This window comes from Paroedura picta, chromosome 8 (assembly GCF_049243985.1).
Source record: "Paroedura picta isolate Pp20150507F chromosome 8, Ppicta_v3.0, whole genome shotgun sequence".
Lineage (NCBI taxonomy): Eukaryota > Metazoa > Chordata > Lepidosauria > Squamata > Gekkonidae > Paroedura > Paroedura picta.
Window position 1 is genome coordinate 36887908 of NC_135376.1, and position 20750 is coordinate 36908657.

General features: G+C 44.2%; 1 protein-coding gene across 1 annotated transcript in view; it reads right to left on the reverse strand.

Moving 5' to 3' along the window:
- The window catches only part of RAB6B (RAB6B, member RAS oncogene family), a 57458-nt gene that overhangs the window by 22678 nt on the left and 14030 nt on the right, over positions 1–20750 (reverse strand). Inside the window, exon 2 of the mRNA XM_077349096.1 lies at positions 1196–1254. Within this exon, the coding sequence (XP_077205211.1) occupies positions 1196–1254 (59 nt within the window). The remainder of the gene's footprint in view (positions 1–1195; positions 1255–20750) is intronic.

Consider the following 20750-nt stretch of genomic DNA (forward strand, 5'->3'; position numbering starts at 1 on the left):
CTCTAGTTTAATGATGACAGAGAAAGAAAAAATCTTTCCAAGACATTCTCTGAATAAAACTGAATTTAGGTCCACACCTAGCAAGGTTCACCAGAAAAAGAAACACAAACTGTAAGGTAAAGGTAAAGGTATCCCCTGTGCAAGCCCCGGGTCAAATTATCTTCTCCAGTGTAATGGTTGGCTCAGTAAGAGACTTCCTGCATCCAGTGCACACTTCCCCCTGCTTGCCTCCAGAACATCTGTTGAACAGAAGAATGAGTGCAGACAACAGCTAGATAGTTAGGTCTCTTTCTCTATATAATTGTTTCTCTTCATAAATAAAACTATTTTAATTTTTAAGCAGTTTGGTCTCCATTCTTTCGCATATTTGAACTCTGCCAGCACAAAGTAGGGTGTTTTAATTTTTCCTTGCCTTGACCTGGATAGCCAGGCTACCCCAATCTCATAGAATATCAGAAGTGAAGTAGGATAAAACCTGGCTAGTATTTGGATGTGACAACTCCAAAGAACACTAGGGTCATGAAATGGCAAAACACCCTATGGCTCACCATAAATCAGCTGTGACTGGATGGCAAGAAAAAGAGGAAATTGTTCATTGTAAAAACATCTTAAGGTAAACTTAGAGGATAAAGGAAAAGAGAAAAAAGGAAAACAAAGGAAAATAATAAAGGGAGAGTAGATGGGAGAATGTATTGCTTTTCTTTGGCTGGGGGTACTGTGCATGTTCTGCATGCAACTATAATGCCTGTGTTGTTGCAGACTTTCAAGTCAATTGCCTCATATCAGACTGTAGCTAGAAAACTGCCCCTATGTAGCTGATGCCATCTCAGTTCATATTGCATCAAAGGGCTATTAAGTGCCACAATTTAGCCAGCAACAATTACTGTTTGAGGTCTCTTTAGCATCTTCTTGAAGGCCAGGGCCAGGGGGTGATGTATGGTGAGCTGGGAGAAAAAGCACAAGAAAAGCGAGGCTACAGATGTGCGGAATATGACTGAGCTTCACTTCACTTGGCTTATGTGTTTCATCTCTCTGCTCTCAATATTAGCACTCCACAGGCACAGGATCCCCCCCCCCCCCCGCCGACAGCTTTGATTGTGACACTGCGATCAAATAAAATTTGAAAATGCACATATTTTTTACATCAGCAAGTGACACTCACTCAGAGGAATGCTTCAGGACCAGTGAAACTCACCTGGTACGTGTTGTCAAAACTGTCATACATGAACCTTGTGATCAGGGACGTCTTCCCAACTGGAAAAGAGAATGCAGGGATTACAATGCAAACCATGGATGCTGAGGCCATTCACAATCGTGGTCTCATTAAGTCTCAGGGCAGTCGTTCTTTGGAGCACTCTCAATCCACAAGAGGCAATGGAGAAACCCGTCAAGTGCTGCTGGCACCATAGAGAACGTGCCCTGGAATAAAGAATGCATGGCGGTTTTGGGGCAGATTGCACAGGCAGATGGATCAACGTCAAAAGCATTTCCAGAGGGAAGGAAGTTTGTGCTCCACTGGCTTAAGCATCTATCTATATCTGTATCTATAAACCATCTCTCTAGATACCTACCCATATGTGCAGTAGGATAGTTCAGGGATCTCAGCGTTAGACCTTTCATAAGCAGTAGCACTTTAAAGGATGCTTTGAGAACAGCACGGTTTGTCACAGGACATAGCACAGGAAAAAGACCCACATTCCCTTCTAACTGCCAGAACAGAATTCCAAGAACCATTTCAAGCAATGTGGAAATAGTGAGCAGGTTGCAGGGACGTGGAGCATTCGCTCACTAGATATGAATGCCACAGAGATCTGCAATTGCACTGGACCTCACAATGGCACAAAAAATTAGGGATGGCCAAATATCCAATGGCTCAGCTTATGCCTTCTTTGCCTGTTACAAAGAAAGAGCAGATTTCTTTTTTACAAGAGTTTATCTAAGGTGTTGATAGCAATATGAATGCCCCTGATCTATTTGGATTTGAAGTGATTTCATGGGTGCACCATTTTGGGAAAATGTGATGCAAATCTGCATGGTGGGTGCTGGAGTCCTTCTGTGCTGAACCAAACAGACCCGGTGATTAGCTTATGTCTGAACACCACATTCAACACAATATGTCTGCTGGCTGGATATGTTTGTTGCACAATTTGTAACATCCTTGCAAAGCAGTATGACGCTCACACCCATAATATGGAAAGCTGCCTTCAGAGTCTCCTGGATCCCAAGCCACCACAGGCTTGCAAAAGAGTACTTACTTGGTGATTGCCTTGCAAAATTAACTCCAAAGTCAAAACAGTTATGCTATTGTATGGTGGGAGAACAGAGCAAGGAGGCAAAGCAAGATTACATTGCAGGACAATAAGAAACATAAGACTTTTAGGAAGCAGAAACCCACACGTTATAGTAACATGAGAGTGAATCAATGATGAAAAATAATTTTTGCTCATGGTGCCACCAACCCATCCTCCACCAACCAGGAATTCAGTCTAAGCAATGTCCCGTCCAAGCATCAGCTGAATCCCAGATCTCTTCAGAGAAAGATTATTTATTTGTTCCATTTATTATCCATGTTTCTCCTTGACATTCAAGGTGAATCACAGAGTTATAAAAACAAGGCAATAAAGATGACTATAGAACATACAATGAACAACACGATAAAACGGAATGGCACAGTTAAAGAGAAATGGAATGCAGACGGTATAATATAGCCAATAAACAATGCAGCATAAAGGAGGAGAGGAGAAAAGCTGTCTGATTTTCACAGGCAACTAAAATCAGAACCAGCGTCCTTCGTAGAGAATTCTGCTTTTCTAAAGCATCATTCCCTTTATAACATTGTCCTCCTGAACTACACCATTTTACACATTCTGTAAAATGACAGAGGTATGTGTTGGGGGGGGGGGCTTTTCTGGGGGCTCTTCCTGAACAGCATCAGATGTCTTTAAAACATTGTCTGGGAACTCAAATGCTTTAGACCAGGGATAGTCAAACTGCGGCCCTCCAGATGTCCATGGACTACAACTCGCTGGCAGCGGCTCATGGGAATTGTAGTCCATGGACATCTGGAGGGCCGCAGTTTGACTACCCCTCCTTTAGATAACAAACTACTGCAGGCATTAGCAAAAAAATTATCTCAGTAATAATTTGCACTGAACTTTGGATCATCTGTATTTTATAGTTTGCTTAAGTAATGATCTGCAACACAGCCTCTTGTGGCACAGAGTGGTAAGCAGCAGACATGCAGTCTGGGTGTTCAATCCCAGCAGCTGGCTCAAGGTTGACTCAGCCTTCCATCCTTCCGAGGTCGGTAAAATGAGTACCCAGCTTGCTGGGGGGTAAACGGTAATGACTGGGGAAGGCACTGGCAAACCACCCCGTATTGAGTCTGCCATGAAAACGCTAGAGGGCGCCACCCCAAGGGTCAGACATGATGTGGTGCTTGCACAGGGGATACTTTTACCTTTACCTTTAATGATCTGCAAGAGGTGTTTATTGTCGCTACAGTTTACAGCAGTCACACACAAGGTCTTGAAATAAGCTGAAAAGATCAGCTACTCAGTTATGGCCATAAGTGGCTTAAAAACAGAGAACAGATTCCGGTGTTTAATCCACAGAGAAGACAGAGGTTTCCCTGTACTGTTCCTGGTGGGGTTGGGGGGAGGGCACTGGACATATTAGGCTAATAAAGCTCCAATTCAGCTCCAACTGAGAGCTCCTTCCGTCCAGATTCCATTGATGGACCCCTCAGAAGATGGGCAGAAAGCAACTGGGCACTCCTGACTAGTCCACCAATCCAGCTCTGATGGGAATCCCCATCCCAACAAACATTTGTACTGAATTTTAATCATTATGTGTATTTGCTTGGGATTCTGGTCAGACTGTGTGGGAGCTAATTTTTAAATAAAAAGTAGAATGGAAATGTAATAAACAGAGCCCCATTTATGACCATGAAGAAGGAGATAGACCAACATTGCATGAGCTTTCGTTCAGATCAATATAGTTCCAAGCTAGCGGATTCAAACAAATAAACAAATCAAAATGCAATTGTTCCCAGGCTCTGCATTTAGATCCTGGGCTAGAAGCCAGGCACCGGTGCATTGTACAGTTTTCTTTAACAGGATTTCTAAGAGAGGGAACCAAAGTGAGCAAGGCTGAAAATGTAAGTGTGATTATAGCTTTTTCAGTTGTAGTAGAAGAGGTTGCTTTTTCTACTCCAGTTTTCACTACCTGAAAAAGCCTCAAGAGCCGTTCTCCTGAATGAAACAGTATCTTTGGCACTTAGATTCTATAGAATCACATCCTCAGTGAGGTCCCTCCCAAAACTCCACCCTCAAATCCCCAGGAATTTTGCCAACCAGCATTGACGACCTAATAGAATAAGAAAAAAGGCATCCCTTACTTACTTCAACATTTAATGGGGACTGAGCTACCACACAAAACAATCCTGCCTTGGCTGTCACAGATCTCAGCCTTCTTTATAGAAGGGAAAGAGAGTAAACCTTGCCTTTCCTCATGACTAGCAAAAGAAAAGCTATGCAAATTAACCTCATTTGCTTATGCTTAATTTGCATGATTTAGCACAAGGTTTCAATTAAAGGTTTCACATAGGTTTGGTTTATGTTTTAGTATATGGAATCCTCCTGATATTCATCTGCTTAGCAAGAAGGGGAAAATATCTGGAAATGTTTGACACTAAGAGGGGCAAAGGAATTGGTCACAGTCCATGGGTAATCTAGTTCCTTTCACCTGGAGCTTGGCAAGTATTACCAGTAGACACAGACCTCGTCATTGGACTGACACAACACTCCGTGCCCCTGCATCGAACTGCCATCGATAGGCCAGCCTTTCTCAACTTTTTTACCCCAGAGAAACCCCCGAAACATTCTTGAGCCTTTAAGAAACCCCAGAAGTTGTATGGTTGGGAAGCATGGTGCTCCTGAGCTATGTGCCTTTCTGCACAGAGATGGTGTGTGTCACGTACGCATCTTCAATCAAGACATAGAGCATCCATCATTCTGACTCTCCCCTTCTCAACTATTGTTTTGGCAAGTGTGGCCTCCTGATGAGAAATGCTTGGTTACCCCCCCCCCCGCCACTCCTTCCTGTTCCAAACATTAAGCCAGAGTTTAACTACTTTCATCAGTCAGACATTAGATATTAATCCATTTCCAGAATCTTCCATAAACTTCCTATTTTCCCCTCAAGTATCCCCTTTTGTTAATTCCATCACTACTATGAGAGGACAATCATGCCTTTTGTCCTATCTAGCCTATGTGTTATTTCACCATGTACGTCGCTGGGAAAAGGTTATAAAATCCCCCCAATTGCCTCTCTGGTGACCATGGATCTTGCCCGACACCCAACTCGATTGCACTTGCATTGCTCTCCTTCTTTTCCAGTGTTCCCAGATCTGGTAACTATAAATCTTGCTGACCCTCATTTCCCTAAATCTAGTCATTTCCTTCTCTTTGTTTCCCCTGGTGTGTGTTAGAGCAGTGGTCCCCAACCTTTTTATCACCAGGGACCACTCAACGCTTGACAATTTTGCTGAGGCCCCGTGGGAGGGGGGGTAGTTTACTCCTCTACTCTCAACCACTGTCCTAACGCTCTCTGATCGCTATGGTAATGTTTAAACATCCCCTCAAAATAAGATACAAACACGCCACAACAATGAACATAAGGAACATTTTATTTTCATGGAAATTTTAACTCATGACAATGACAAATCAATGGGAACCCTGAGCTTGTTTCTCTGCAACGAGATAGTCCCATCTGGGAGTGATGGGAGACAATGACACCCAAAGTGTGTTGTAAAGGACTGGTGGGGATGAAGTAAAGGGCTGGGGGGGGGGAATGCATCCTTCGTGGCCCACCTCCAATTAGTCAACGGACCACATGTGGTCCGCAGCCCACAGGTTGGGGATCGCTATGTTAGAGTAACTGCATCTCTGTTGGTCCAGTCTATTATTTGTCTAGTGTGTTAGTCCCAATAAAATGGAATTATTTTATTTTCATATAATATAATATATGTTATTTATTTATTTGGATTTTTATACCGCCCATTCTTTACAGTTCTGGGCGATTATATACATTGCCTGCCTCGGATTCCTAAAAGGGGACAATTACCTCCTAAACACTGGCAAAAAGGTCTTGCTCATTACCCCCTCTCATATAGCTATTCCCCAAATTAAGAGCATCTTGGGTAACACAACCCAAAGAAACCTTGATAATGAAAACAACAGATTCCCTGATTACACTAAGAGCACAATAAAAAAGGAACCATTTAAAGCAAACTTCTCCGTTTAAGACCATCTCCCCTGAGGACATGTTTGTTAATTAAGAAACTTCATAATACCATTCATCAGAAGCCTTAATTAAGTATGCTAATTCGCTCCATGTTGTGCCTTCTGAAGAGATGGGATCTGTCCTTGGGTTTAATGAACACCCTGGTGTTCATCAGGCACGAGACTGTGAGAATCTTTAGTTAGATTTGCTTCTCCCATACACATGCAACCCCACCCCCACATTTTGATTCATGGCTATTCTGTATAAAGAAGCGGAATCGTAGAGAAATTGCTAAAAAGGGAAACAATTTGGAAACCTCCCTCTCCAGGATTCTCTCAGGCACTCAAGGAAGCCGATTCCCCCCTTTCCCTTTTAATTAATCATTATCCTCAACATTCCATCCTTTCTGAAGCAAATTCAGACATCATCAGTCTGTTTTCTTGTGGTCATCTTTTTCTTTTGGTTAATTCCTCCCCCAACTGCAGCTGACATGGTGACCCTGTGGGTTTTTCAGAGCAAGAGATGTTCAGAGGTGGTTTGCAGTTGCCTGCATCTACTTGGCAACCAAGGATTTTCTTGGTGCTTTCTCCTCCAAGTACTAATTAGGGCTGATCCCACTTACCTTCCAAACTCTGATGAGATCAGGCTATCCTAGGCCATCCAGGTGAGGGTTTGGTTAAATTAGAAATTTGTATTTTTCTGCATACCTTGAGAACCTCCCAAATATGGAGGACACTCCTCCTTGCTGGTAGAAGGCTGGGCTTTGCTGCTTGCAGAACTGGCATGGGGGAGGGGGCCCGCCACCTCTTTACTATCTAGGATTGCCAATCTCCCAGTGGTGGCTGGACATCTCCTGGGATTCTAAATGACCTCCAAGTGCCAAAGATCAGGTCACCTGGAGAAATGCTCATTTGGAAGGTGGACTCTACGGCAGTGGTCCCCAACCCGCGGGCCGCGGCCCGCTGCCGGGCCGCGAAGGCCACGGTGCCAGGCCGCGGCTCCCTCTCCCTGGCCCCCCCCCCGCTGTAAAAAACTTCCCAGGCCGCAAGCTTGCGGCCCGGGAAGCTTCTTACTGCGGGAGGGGGGGGGAGAGGGAATCAGGGCCGCGCGGCACATTGCCAACTCTATGATTCCATCATTCTCTCCCCAAACCCCACCTTTCTCAGACTCCACCCTCAAAATCTCCAGATTTTTCCTACCCAGAGCTGTCATTCTAATTATATAGTGATGGTCTGACTTTAACATCACAGAAATCATCTGCAGTGATGAAAAGTCTGTCCAAATCAATCTTTTTCAAACTTTTGACTGTGGAGGAACCCCTGAAATATTTTTTAAGCTTTGAGGAACCCCAGAAGTGGTGGCATGCCCCTTCTGAGATGTGGGCACAGAAGTAAGATGTGGGAGCCAGCCAATCAATCGATCGATCCTTTAGTGTTTTCATTGTGGAGAAAGAGACTAGGCTTGTAGAGCGACAGGGGAAGTGGGCTCCAGTGACATCAAGAGATGTCAGCAGCCATCCAAATTTCTGGTAAAGGCTACATAAACCCTGGGGAGTTCTCACATAAACCTAGAATCCTCCAGAACCCTGATTGGGAACCCATGGTCCAAATGATGGTGATAGCTGATTCTTCTATGAAGCCTAGGGTCTTTTTGAGTGCAGGAGGTAGTCAGTGATCTTTCTGTGGAGAAGCCTGTCTCTTCCTTCCTGAAGTCTCTGCAGAGAGAAGGAACTTCAGTGCTTACGTTCCCTTGTGAGAAGCAAGATTAACGGCCCTACAAGGGTGAGGCAGACTGCTTCAAGTGCCAGATTTGAGAGTCCATTAAAAGGCAGCAAATTGCTAGTCATTTAATTTATGGTAATATTGTGCATTTTAGAGCCCCAGGCTCCCAAAAATTTTAAGCCATTCCTGATGAAGAGAGTAATGGAATGAATGGCAGTAGATTCCTGGAAGGGTCTCTTATTTCTGCTAGCATTAACCAATACCAAATTAAGGGCCCAAACAGCTGCTTTTTGGAGGCAGTAATTGTACTATTAGAAACAAGACACCTCAGATTGTACTTATTTTATTAACACTATTTACTCAAATGCAAGACTAGGTTTTTTCATATGCATGCCATCAAAAAAACAAAGGTGGTTTTACATTCTCCCTTTAGAATAAACATGGTATTAAAATATTTATGCTCCACTTTTGCTTGAGGCAGTTTATGGCTGTAAAAGGGATTTGTGGCATCAAGGCTGTGTGACTGGTGGTGGTGGTGGTGGGAAAACTTTGTGCTTCTGCCAGATAGATGCTGAGAAGACCTGGACTAAGGATACAGCCAGACCATAGGTTATATGGGAATGAATTATGGCTGCCAGCTCCAGTTTGGAAAATTCCTGGAGATTTGTGAGTGGGTCCTGATTTGGGGAGGACAGACTTCATTGGGGTATAATACCACAGAATCCACCTTCCATGGTGACCATTTTCCTCCAGGTGAACTGATTTCTGTCACCTGGCGATCAGCTGTAATAGCAAGACATCTCCAGCCTCCAGCCAGGGGTTGGCAATCCTAACACTGTCCAAAGCAGCCATTTTCTCTAGGGGAACTAATCTCTGTAGTCTGGAGATCAGCTGTAATTCTGAGGGCTTTCCAAACCCCACCTAGGAAATGGCAACCCTATATCCTAACACTGTTCACTTATCTTGAGAAATTCCAGGGGCAGCTGAACCTATTTTTTAATACCCTTTGGAAGAAATGCACATGAGACTATGGAGATTTAATTCCAGCATAAGCTTTCCCTTAAGTCTTTGAGGTGCCAGTTAGTTCATGTTTTAGTTTTGCTACCCATCTGAAATTATAGCATCTTTGCCCTGTTTGATTTACAAACACACAAACAGAGCATCAGGACAAACAAGACATCAGGGTTACTACCTCACATTCTTTTATTTTATTTATTATATTTATATACTGTCCTCCCCTGAGGCTCAGGACGGTGTATTTGGAACGAAAAACGGTACATGGAAGCTCAATCCCTGGATTTAAAGGTGTTTCCCTTCTAATCAACTCAACCTTTTGCTTCTTTCTTTGAAAAACTGGAGCATCTGGAAAGATGGGTGACAAAAACTTCCAAGATGAATGAACAGCACATTTCTTTTATATTTACTGATTTTATACCCCACTTTTGTCCTCAACCGGGACTCAAAGTGCTTCACAAGACCATTCACCCCTCTTCTGCTATATATATCTGCTACAATCCTGTGAGTTGGTGAGGATGAGAGAGTTAATGTCCCAAGGTCATCCAGAGAGCTTTCATGGAAGAATGGGGATTTGAACCTAGCACCTGTGAGGAGAGGCACTGCAGGCTCCTTGCATATTCATGCCATACCCCAGTAACTGCAAAAAGGCCTTTTAGTCTGACAATCAACAGTCCTTCCCAAATCTATTTAGCTGGATGTGCTTTTGCCTTGTGCTCAAGGTTTTGTGCCTGTAGCTAAGGCAAATCTAAGGCAGCTACCAAAAACCCGACAATTTGGATCTGTTAGCAGAAAGTCACAGACATCCCTGTGGAAACAATGGCTTTCCTTTATTCCTCCATTTCCGAAAACAACAAACAACAACACATTTGCTTACTATCCTTTCTTTGTGACATATGCATGTGCAAACTTGTTCTAATCTGCAGGCACACACGTGTGCAAAGAGAGCATGACTTTGTGCGGGAAGCCACAATACCACAGCTCCTCATGTGTTCTCATTAGTGTTTGCCTATTGTGAGAAAAGGTGAACAAAAGCAGCAAACCTAACCATGGATATTTATAGAGCAGCTCTAGCCAGTTCAGCAGAGGACATGGGGCTGGTGCAGAATCCTAATTGGCTGCTGAGATCTACAAGGCCCTGCCTGATGCTGGCTCCCCAGAGATGCTCCAGAAATCCTGAGCTTTGTGAAACTGCCAAGGACCATCCACGCTGTCAAAAAACATGCCGTCGTTTTTTCAGATGCTGACAGGTGGGCTGGGACAAACACAAGCGGAACTGAAGAGAAGAAAAGAAGGAAGATATTTCAATTTGAATTTTGCTTTTCTTCCATTATTCAATAGCGAGGTATTTTTCCTAGTTAGACAGGACTTCCATGCTGACTCCATTTCATCTGTATTCATAGAGGATGGGCCACTCAAGATGTCATTGTACTAAGCCTCTGAACTGCTCATTTTCCAGTTGTAACAGGGACTGATCTAACTGTATTGTCGGATGACTTCATCCTTCTGTCTGAAATTCTCCAACATGCTGGCAGCCTTTTGGGGCTTTGTGCCAAAAGACAAGGAGTCCTTCTAGAAGACTCTGTAGAGCAGATATATCACTGTTCCCAAACCTTAGGAGGACACCGCTGCTCGAGGACTAAATCTGGGTGCAGACAGCAGCTGCAGAGGCAGTTAAGAGCTGAGTTCAAGGCACAGGCATGTCAAGAAACCCTTTGTCTGCCAGTCAAGGCACTACACCATAGATTCCCACCACCTGTGCCAAAGCTGCATGGTGCAGATTAGTCAACGGCTATCCATGGTCTAGGGCAGCCTTTCTCCACTTTTTTTAATGTGGAGAAACCGCTGAAACAGTCTTCAGGCTTTGAGAAACCCCAGAAGTGGTGTGATCGTGCAGAATATGGCTGGGAATATAGTGTACACGCCCACCTGGGGCCCCTCCCCTTCCCATCCCTCTCAGGCCATCATTGGCCATTTGGGAGGGGGGCAGGTCAACATGACTATATATGGTCATATCACCCGATAAATGTTTAACAAATTTTTAAAATATAATAAAAATTAATGAACTCATACCCATTCAGAAAACCCTTCCAGAGTTGTCAGGAAACTCCAGGGTTAGATGAAACCCTAGTTGAGAGAGCCTGGTCTAAGGTCTCCGCTTCAACAGCAGATAAGAATAAAGTGTGAGCACCATGACACCTTTAAGACCAACTAAGTTTTATTCAAGGTGTAAGCTTTGTGTACACGGCACACTTCATCAGACAATGAAATGGGAGCTACAAGACCACGTACATAAGTAGAGAGTGGGTCATGGATTAGTATACAGCACAATGAAGATGTTTACCAGATACAAGGGTCTTACAGAAATAACAGGCTAGGTCTATCAAGTCCTCATTCGTTTGGATTCAGCTCTAGGGGGAAAAACATAAAAATGTTAAGATTAAAGATTAATGAACAGATGCATTCCCAATTGTGGAGTCTGAGAGTAATTAAAAGAGAACCTGTTATTCCCAGGTTGCCCAATTTATTTCTTTTACTATGTCTTTGTTGCTGTGCATACATGTGCCCCCAAGCTTGACACTACAGTGCTGTGCCATGGTACTTTTGATTGCTCCCCCCTCATTTCACAGTGACTCCGATTCCACACACAGTATCCCCTGGAGATAGGTCTGCCATTTTTAAGAATGGAGGAGCTGTGTGGATACCTGTGGTTGCTGTGATAGGTGATGGGATCAACAGCACATTTCATGAGCAACCACTTTCTGGTACCACTTTAAGTGGTATCAGACTGTTTGTAAAAATCAAATTGTGACACGGCTCAAGCTTCTGTTCTAGTGAATTCTTTTATTGATAAATGGCAAGAACTCAAAGATCAGGTTGAAAATTTCAGCAAAATTATTGCAGGAGTGAAGTTTGAAGAAAATCCAATCAAATTCAAACCAAAGAAAATAGTCTATGCTGCCCCCCCCCCCCAATTCCAAAACAATGTTACTGATTTAAACATAGGAGAAAGCATCTGTGGTACCAAAAAAAGCCCAACTTTACCACGAAAGCTGGGTTTCACATGGATTGGTGATCCCAGGTATCCTATTATGTTGTACCTCAGCTGTGGCAGAAAACTTGTCAATGAAGCAATGGTTTTGTCAGGGTGATGTCACTTCCGGGGGGCATGGCAGGAAGGCATGGCCAGCTGACATAACTTCCAGTATGCCTAGAAGTCTGAAAATATTTCCAAGTGTGCCTCCACGGTCAAAACATTGAGAAAGGCTGACTCTAAGTAGCTGGTTGTCAGTTTGCAGACTGACCTGCATGGAACATTTCACTTATTCAGACATTTAGTGTTTATTATCATTATGTATTATGCATATGTACTATAAAAGTCTAAGGCCTTTTCCTCACATTTGTAAAAATAGCTTTACGCCAGTGGAATGGCAAAGCACACAATTTTATCGTGCTTCCCAGGCCCTCCTCAACCTTTTGCTGTCTCACCTTTGTCTGTTGCCTTTTCGTGCGTCTCACCTGCCACATCTGCTGCTGGAAATGGCAGAAGAGAGCAACGCACCTTATATGTGTTGCGCTCCTGCCTGTCAATCAATTCAGGTAACAAATCCCCTTCCTCCATATTTTGACACAGTTTAAAGGTCCCATGATGCCCACTAATTTTTTTTAAATTTATACTTCTCTGTTGCAATGCATGGAATCACAGATGCCTAGTGCTTTTTGATCACCACCCCTTGTGAGATCACAAGTCCTTTGATAAATTAAAAAATTAAAATTGTTCCTGATTTTTTTTGGGGGGAGGGGGAGAGAAAACTTTTGAGAGGCACACTTTGTGTTACAACACTGAAAAAAAAATTATTTTATTTCTGGCATCACCTACATGCGAGTCCACCTATTTGTTGTTCCAGGCACGTCGCTATCTTTAAAAAGATATTCCCATCCCCGGAATCAAGGGAGAGGGAGGCGGGTGCGAGGGCGGAACGAAGCAGGCAACTTTAACGCATTTGAACCTCCATACCTTCCTTCTGCTGGTTGCTCTCTGGTAGCTAATGCTTTCTAGGGTGGTGAATCCACTTTTTGTGATTCCCGAACTCATGCTTTAAAATGGAGGATGTAGCGAGCTGTCAGCTGGCCAGATGCTGGTGTGGGCAATGTCATGCGGAACAACTGGAACATAATGCCTACATTAGGTAAACATCTCACTATATTTATTGCGTGTGGAAATCTCCTAAAATTAGCTGTTCTTCAGCCATCATTTGGGGTTCTTTCAGTCCAACTTGCTAAACATGCTTACAAATGAAAGTGGGTCTCTGGGCCATTCCGCACGAGGACCAATGTTGCCATTGTCCACAGAATGCAGAAACGCTATATTAAATAGTGGAATTTTGTCATTCCGCATACATTTTTTTAGTGGAATATAGAAGTCCCAGTAGCGTTTCATTCATTCCCTACAGGTTTCCGGTCTCACTGGAATCACAACAAAGGAGGCGATTTTTTTCTGCACTTCTTCCTGCCCCTGGCCGTCAATCAAATGGAACAGCCAATGGGCTGTTGGGTTCATGCTCCTGAAAAGCCCCTTTCCCTTTAAGAACTATTATTTTAAAAACACACCCGTTGCAACTAATCTGTTTTCAATAGTTGCATCGGAAAGACCTTTTTGATTTGCTGGCGTAGGAGCTGTTGATTAATCGTTTACACGCTCCTCAAATAGAAAAAAAAATCCCCCCTGGGCTCAATTTGTGGCCGAAATTACGGGCAGTGCTGAACAGTGGGCTGTGTTGTGCTTGAGAACTTAGGGAGCTTTGCTTTACTTTAAATCACTTCTGTGGAGGGACTTTTGCCAGAGAAGCCTCGCTTGTTCGTTGCTTTCGCAGGTCTAAAGGAAAAAAATGGCGATCACTTTTCCGGAAGTTCGGGGCAAGAGCAGGGGAGGGACTTTCTTTCTACCGCTACATTGAGAATGCACATGTCTTTCGCTGGTTTGTTGCAGCTTGTGCGCAGAAGTGTAGCGTTTTTTTCAGGGGGAATCCACTTTTCCCGATTCCCCGAAAAGCGCTACAATGAAGCGCATTTTGCGGGAGTGTTGCAGATTGTGTGCGACGTCATGCAGAACCTTGAATTTGTAGCGTTTACCAAAGGTAAGACTTCTGCTATATTTAAGTCATGCGGAATGGCCCTCTTTGTTTTATCAACTCTCCAGCAAGGAACAGCTTCACCAGGACTCTCTGAACTCAAAATGGAAGTTCACAGGTGCCACAGCAGTGTTAACATACTGTACATAAATCAAATTATTGATGAAGAACTGCAAGGAGAATACTATCCAGACTTGTTCCCAGAATTGAAGTCTGCATCTTTCCCCTCGCACAGCTGTATACTGTTTATCAGATATGTTTAAGAAGGATTAAATGTGGATCGCCATTGTGCCTATTGTTCAGCCCGCTTTAGAACACATTCCTTGATCCAATTCTGACTAAGTTTGCTGTGCAAACCTGATTGCCAGGATCTCAGCTTAGAATTAATTGAAATGTGGTCATATAATTTTTTCCTAGTGTACTCCGTTTTCCAAATATTGGCCAAGCAGCCCCTCCTAAGCCGTAATAATGCCAGGTGAATTCTGCAGAAGGGAGCCACAAAGGGCCAGGGGAAGGGAGGGCCCAAGACACCCTAGTTACATTCCCATGACGTATAGACAGGCCAGGGATCAGCATGCAGAGCAGGATTCTCTTCCATCCATTGAACCCTGGAAGAGATGAATATACATTGGTGACGTTTTGGTAACATTTGCCTCCACAAGGCCCTACTACAATAGAGAGGGAGGGAGATCCTGCACAGACATTGCCTGAGAAACTGAGCTGTTACTCTGCAAACATGAAGCGGGGAGGCTATTTGTATTCTAAGCCCATGCACTGCCAGCAGCTGGCTCTACATTTCTGAAGGGAAATGCAAACCCTTAGAAGAACACTTTGAAACGTGTCTTGGAAAAATAAATTGAGCTAGTGCAGCTTTCATTATGTCCTGTTTTTAAAAAGGAGAGGAGGAATGTTATCCTGGAACTCACACAGAGATCTAATGAAGCAAAATGTGTAAAGAGACATGAGGATATCTGTATATTAAATATTATTTTGCTCTTAACGGTGCTTCATCCACATATCAGCATGGCAGAGGTGAGACTGTAGTCAGACGTTCTTTCTGGTGTTCGAGTTCCTGGTCAGCCATGCTTCCCCTGAAACCAAGAACAAATGTCCACCTCCTTTCTCTTCAGGGTCAGTGCTCAAAATCTCCAGCTGTACTGAGAATCCAATATGAACTTTAAAAGCCTGGCTCTAAATTCCTGGGGGACTGAGAAAAGCCATAATCCTAAAACCCTTCTGAATGGATAAAGGATTGGAATATTGCCTTTTTTTGGGGGGGGGGAGATGTCATAATCAGACTGTTCATCTCAGCTTCCTATCCGGAAGCCATTCAATATTTCATATTTCAATATTTCATGTCCAGTTCTTCTAGTAGTGAACTCAATGGGCAGGTCCCCAGTGCTGGGCCCTGAAATGAAATCACCCACAGCAAAGTAGGAATAGCTGCATAGTTGGATCTTGCCCTTCCATTTGCAGGTTTCCCCCAATTTCTTTGTGGCTGAAACTGCTACAACTGGGCATTGACAAAAACAACACACAGCAATTTCAAGGGGTTGCCAATTTGGTCAGTGATTCAGTGAACCCTCCATAAAAGTTAATTTCACACAATCTCATCTTTTATTTAATAGAAGTCCAAGCAAGGTCAGCATGGTGCTTGGTGTCTGAATGGGAAGTTCAACCCAAGAACCATTTCAGTAGCTACCCAAAGAGGGATATATTAGAAATGTAGACTCAGCATTTGTTGGGAAAACTAGATTCCTGTTTGGGAGACAGTACCCTGGGGCAGACCCAAAGAAAATGGCTACTTGGTGCTTCCTCTGGGAGCCGGTGAAGATGCTGAAGAGCGGAAAAGGCTCCACCATTTTTATCCATTAGCTCGGCAGCCCAGCCAGATCGATACTAGATCAAAGGTGTCTAGCAGAAGACAGTCCCTGTAATTCATCATGGAGCTCGGAGGCCTCTTCTGCATTATCTGTGCAGCACACAACTGAGGGAGAGGGGAAAGGGGGGGAGGGAAGGATTGTCACTTGGACAAATAGATGCTTTGTAGTCTGTCTACAGACAATTGTATGCTCATAATAGGCTCCACATTTTGAATAGAACGTATTGATGTTTGTGCTCACAAATGCAATGCTCGCTGGGTGTTGAGGTGCCACTGATGAAAACAAACATTGCTCATACGATGCACACAGCCCAATATGACACTTTACTTAGAGGTGGATTCACTTGAAAGGTCCTTTTGCAAAGGCCCTCTAATAATATAAGGGTCTGTAAAAGTCCGATCCATGAGAACAACATTTAGTAATTTGAGTGTGAGCCTTGTGCTGCCAAAGACTTGTGTTCTGGATCCCACTTGTGCTGATGGGCAACTTGATTGGCACCTCCCTGACTATGGAGGCCCAGTCAGCAGAGTAGCCCAGCTGGCATTCTTCCACCTTTGCTCAGCATGGCTACTAGTGTCCTATCTGTCCCAGGAATACATGGCCACAGTGATCCAGGTGATGGGCATCTCCAGGTGGGAATTCTGTATCTTGCCTATCCTTATCCCTGACCCAGAAATTGCAGCTGGTGCAAAATCCAGCTGCTAGGGTTATCACTAGGTCACCTTGAAGAGCCCACATCCAGCTAGCACTGAAGCAGTTACATTGGTTGCCAGTTGTAGACCAGATCAGGTTCAAGGCGCTAGTATTAACTTTAAAGGCCTTACGCAGTCTGGGCCCAGCGTGCCTGAGGAACCATTTAGCTCCCTATACACCGCACAGAGCATCGCGTTCTGCACCCGCTAATAGAGGTCCCCAGCTCTCATGAGATTCACCTGGCCTCGACCAGGGCCAGGGCCTGGTCGAATGAACTCCAAGGAGAGCTAAGAACCCTGATGGAACTGAGTAGGTTCCACAGAGTCTGCAAGATGGAGCTATTCTGCCAGGCTTTTGGTTGAGGCTGGGTGGATAGTGATCTGCCCCAGCAAGGAGGTGCATCTGGAGTCATATTAGCAATCTGGGGGGAGGAGGGGGGATGACTGGCATGGGAAGGATGGGAAGCTTTAAGGTTACTGTTTTTATTCCTATTTTATGTGTTGTTAGCCACTGTGAACCAGCTGGCCAGGAGCCATGGCCTAAAAATGTGACAAACAAACAAAATGCCAGAGATCTGTTCTCCTAGCAGTGGTTCTTCCCTCCACCAGAAGCAACCTTCATATGATGCAAGAACCTGCAGTTGGGGAGGTTTCTTCTACCGGAGGGCAGCAGCTTCACCAACAGAACTGACCCACAGGATCCAGCCCTCTATTACTATGGTGAAATGGCACTATCTCAGTTTTCCATCAGTGTTAATATTGCCCCTAATGCTATTAATTTAATCTGGAATTTAAAATGGTTCTTTGAAATATAACAACATAAGATTTCAAAGAAGGGATATTTAAGCTTTTGGACTACAGAGGATAATCTATGGTACAGAGGTACAAAGGAAGAAGGAACCCAGAGACTCCAGATTGCATGTCAAGGATAACTGTGCCAGTGGCACGAGAAGGAAGGCTCCCAATGCAATATTTATGACTGAATAATCCTCTGAATGCACAGCCTGTTGTGTTTTGTCTAAATGCCAACTAGCATTAGGATCATCCTTCTTCCCTCCTCCTGCCGACCCCCCCTCAATCAGAGGCCAGAAGTGCTACGAAAGATTGCTGAAGTCAGCTGCTTCCAAATTATAAAGTGGTACTGCCAGCAGCTGCTACTCAGGACTGCCTAAAAGCAGAGATACTTGTTCCAAAGTTAAATGTTGGATGACAGACCAACGCCTGCATGACATACCTCATTCTTTTAAAAAAAAGGGCGGGGTGACATTAGACTATTCCCCACCCATATGGGTGCTGGGGACACAATGATTTTGGATGGGAGATGGAGGAAGGAGAAATGAAATCACTTGAAAGAGCAAAATAATCACAGGCAAAAAAAGAGAACAAAATAAACACCTTGTGGTGCTCAGTCCTGATCACACAGATGAAAGTTTCCTGAAGGTTTCAGCCACCTTGTTATACTCAGATCCAGGATGGCTACAGAGTAGTTTCAGTATGGTATTCTGGGAAGAGTGGCACTTCCAGCCTGCATGCTTGATTGAAGGTATGAGATCAGAAAATAACAAGTCCTTCAGAGTAAGTTCCGTAATATAGAGACTTGAAAAGATGCTGCTGCAAGCTCTAGAACTGTTCTCTCTATGATCATGCAGTTCAAGCTCAAATATTTGTTCAAATGTTTTTATCAGCCATAGGCTTTTGAGGTGGGTCCCAATAAACTCATAAAAACATCATGCAATAAGTGAATGAAGTGAACAGCATGCAATAACACAAGCACCAAAACATTTTTAAGGTCAGCGACATCAAAAATGGTATAAACAAACCTAGCAAACACATACCCTAAACTAGAGGAAGGCTTGGAAGAACAGAAAGCTCTTTACCTGGTACCTGAAACCAAATAAGACGAGGTACCAGTCATGCAGCAATGGGGAGACCATTCCAAAGATGGGGTGCCACCACAGGAAAGGCTCTATCTCAAGGGCTGTCCACCTCACTTCTGATGGTATGACAACCTGGACCAGATGCTTTGACTGTTGTTAGTTTAGGGGTATGGGCCTTTTTGGTTTCCAAGCCAGTCTGGATCAGCACATACCCAGAGGGCAGTTTGGACTGCTCCAGCACAATCCTATGCAGCATTAACTCCATTGTACTTCAAGAGAATTAGACTAAAATAATCCCGCATAGGGCTGCAATGTTGGTTCCCCCCAACCAAACCTGTGTTTAATGTATTGTCTAATCATGTTTATAGAAGGGAATAGTGAGAGGCAGTGGAGGCAGAAGAGAACTTAAATGCAGGAACACTTGGCTAGTTGTTCTCAAGCGCTTGATGCCAGCAAAGTCACCTTCTTTATCTCACCCCACTCCATCATTAGCATTCGGCATAGCAATGTCAAGATGAGATAGAGAAGAGGCAACAATTACTAGCAATGTTGGAGCAGGAGAGGATGAGAAAGGGTAAGTATTAAACCATAACCACACTTTTGAGAAAATGGCTATCTTCTACCGGAGATAACAAAGGCGAGAAAAACTAAAAGAGACAATGGACCTCAGAAGGAAAGGGGGAAAGCAGGGCTACTGAACATCCTGATGTATAATTAAAAACCATCCCGTACTCCAGCAGAGTAGAAAACGCTCTGCCTCTGCTGGCCCTGCTTGGGCAGCTGAAACATGCGTCACTCTCAACAGCCATCTCTAAAGATATGACACGCCAGGCAGAGGGGCAGCCACACAATCCAGGGCTGGCAAAGGAGGGGCTCCAGGTGATCCCCCTTGCCAAAGCAGCACAGAATCTGGAAAAAGAAGCTGGCGCCCATTATGTAATGGGACCCCCCCCCCCGCTGCCATCAGCTGCTCTCTTTGCAGTGGGGTGGAGTGAACAACTCACAAGTACAGACTTCACGCCTTGCAAACTGGGCTGCTCTCCACATTGAGCCAGCTGGCAACGCAGCCGCTTGAGTGGCGCTTCCGCTTCATCACAGTGGGAGAGAGCATCCAATTTGCCTTGTGTGTGCCATTGGCCTTTAAAAAATATGATCCTGACAGCAGGTACCCAAATACAGAGCACTGCTATTCACAGTTGCCAAGCAACAGACCATAAAGTGAGCAAGCCAGCTGAAAGGGTCAGGGGGAGCTTACAGAACTACAGGTCTCAGGCTGCGGGACACACCGTGAATCCGGGAATACCGGCACCCAATTAAGGTGCAACCTGACCTTATGCGTGCTTTCTCAGAAGTAAGTCTCACTGACTTACCCCAAATAAAGAGACACATGGTTGTCACTTGACAGACAGCAAGAAAAGGTTCAAGCTGAGCCCTTTCCTTATTCCCTGTTAAAACATTTCGTGAGAATGTTGTACCAAAGTATTCAAGACCCAAGACAGGACTGAAAATATTTATGGAGAAGCATCACTCTTGTGAAATCCTGTAGGAAGGTAAGGGTATGTCAGACCAGTACAGGAAAATTAAAGAGAGGTAGATATGCAGGCTACAGCCCAACAAATAAAAGCATCCCTGGCTTTTTATGCTCCTGTGCCCTTAATTCTGTGATGCAAGTGGCTATGATGTTTTAAGTTGTATGAGTTTGAATTAAACTATTCACCTCCAATGCAGATCCTCTGCTTGTTCTAAATATATTGGCTAGCTAGGGAGTATTTTCTACACTTGCTATAACACTCCATGATAACATCGGGTTCAATCCTCTCAAAAAGATTCCTGTATGCAAGGGGCGACAAATTTTCACCAATTCTTTCCCATTCCCAGAGCAGCCCTATCATTTCCTCTGTGTGTGAGTAGGGGGGGGGGGAGGTTTCCCCCATCACCCAGAAGCAGTATTCCAGAGGACATTTGGGGTTGCAAGAGAAGGGGTAAGGGGTACTTCCATGCACAAAAATCTGGCTTGCCAGATTGTATGTCCATGCTCCTAACCGCTACACCAAGCTGGCTCTTAGCCATTGCAGATTAGTCAGTCTGATGATTCTGTAAACAAATACAACTTTTCGGAGTTTTGAAGAAGCCCAAAGCGCTATGT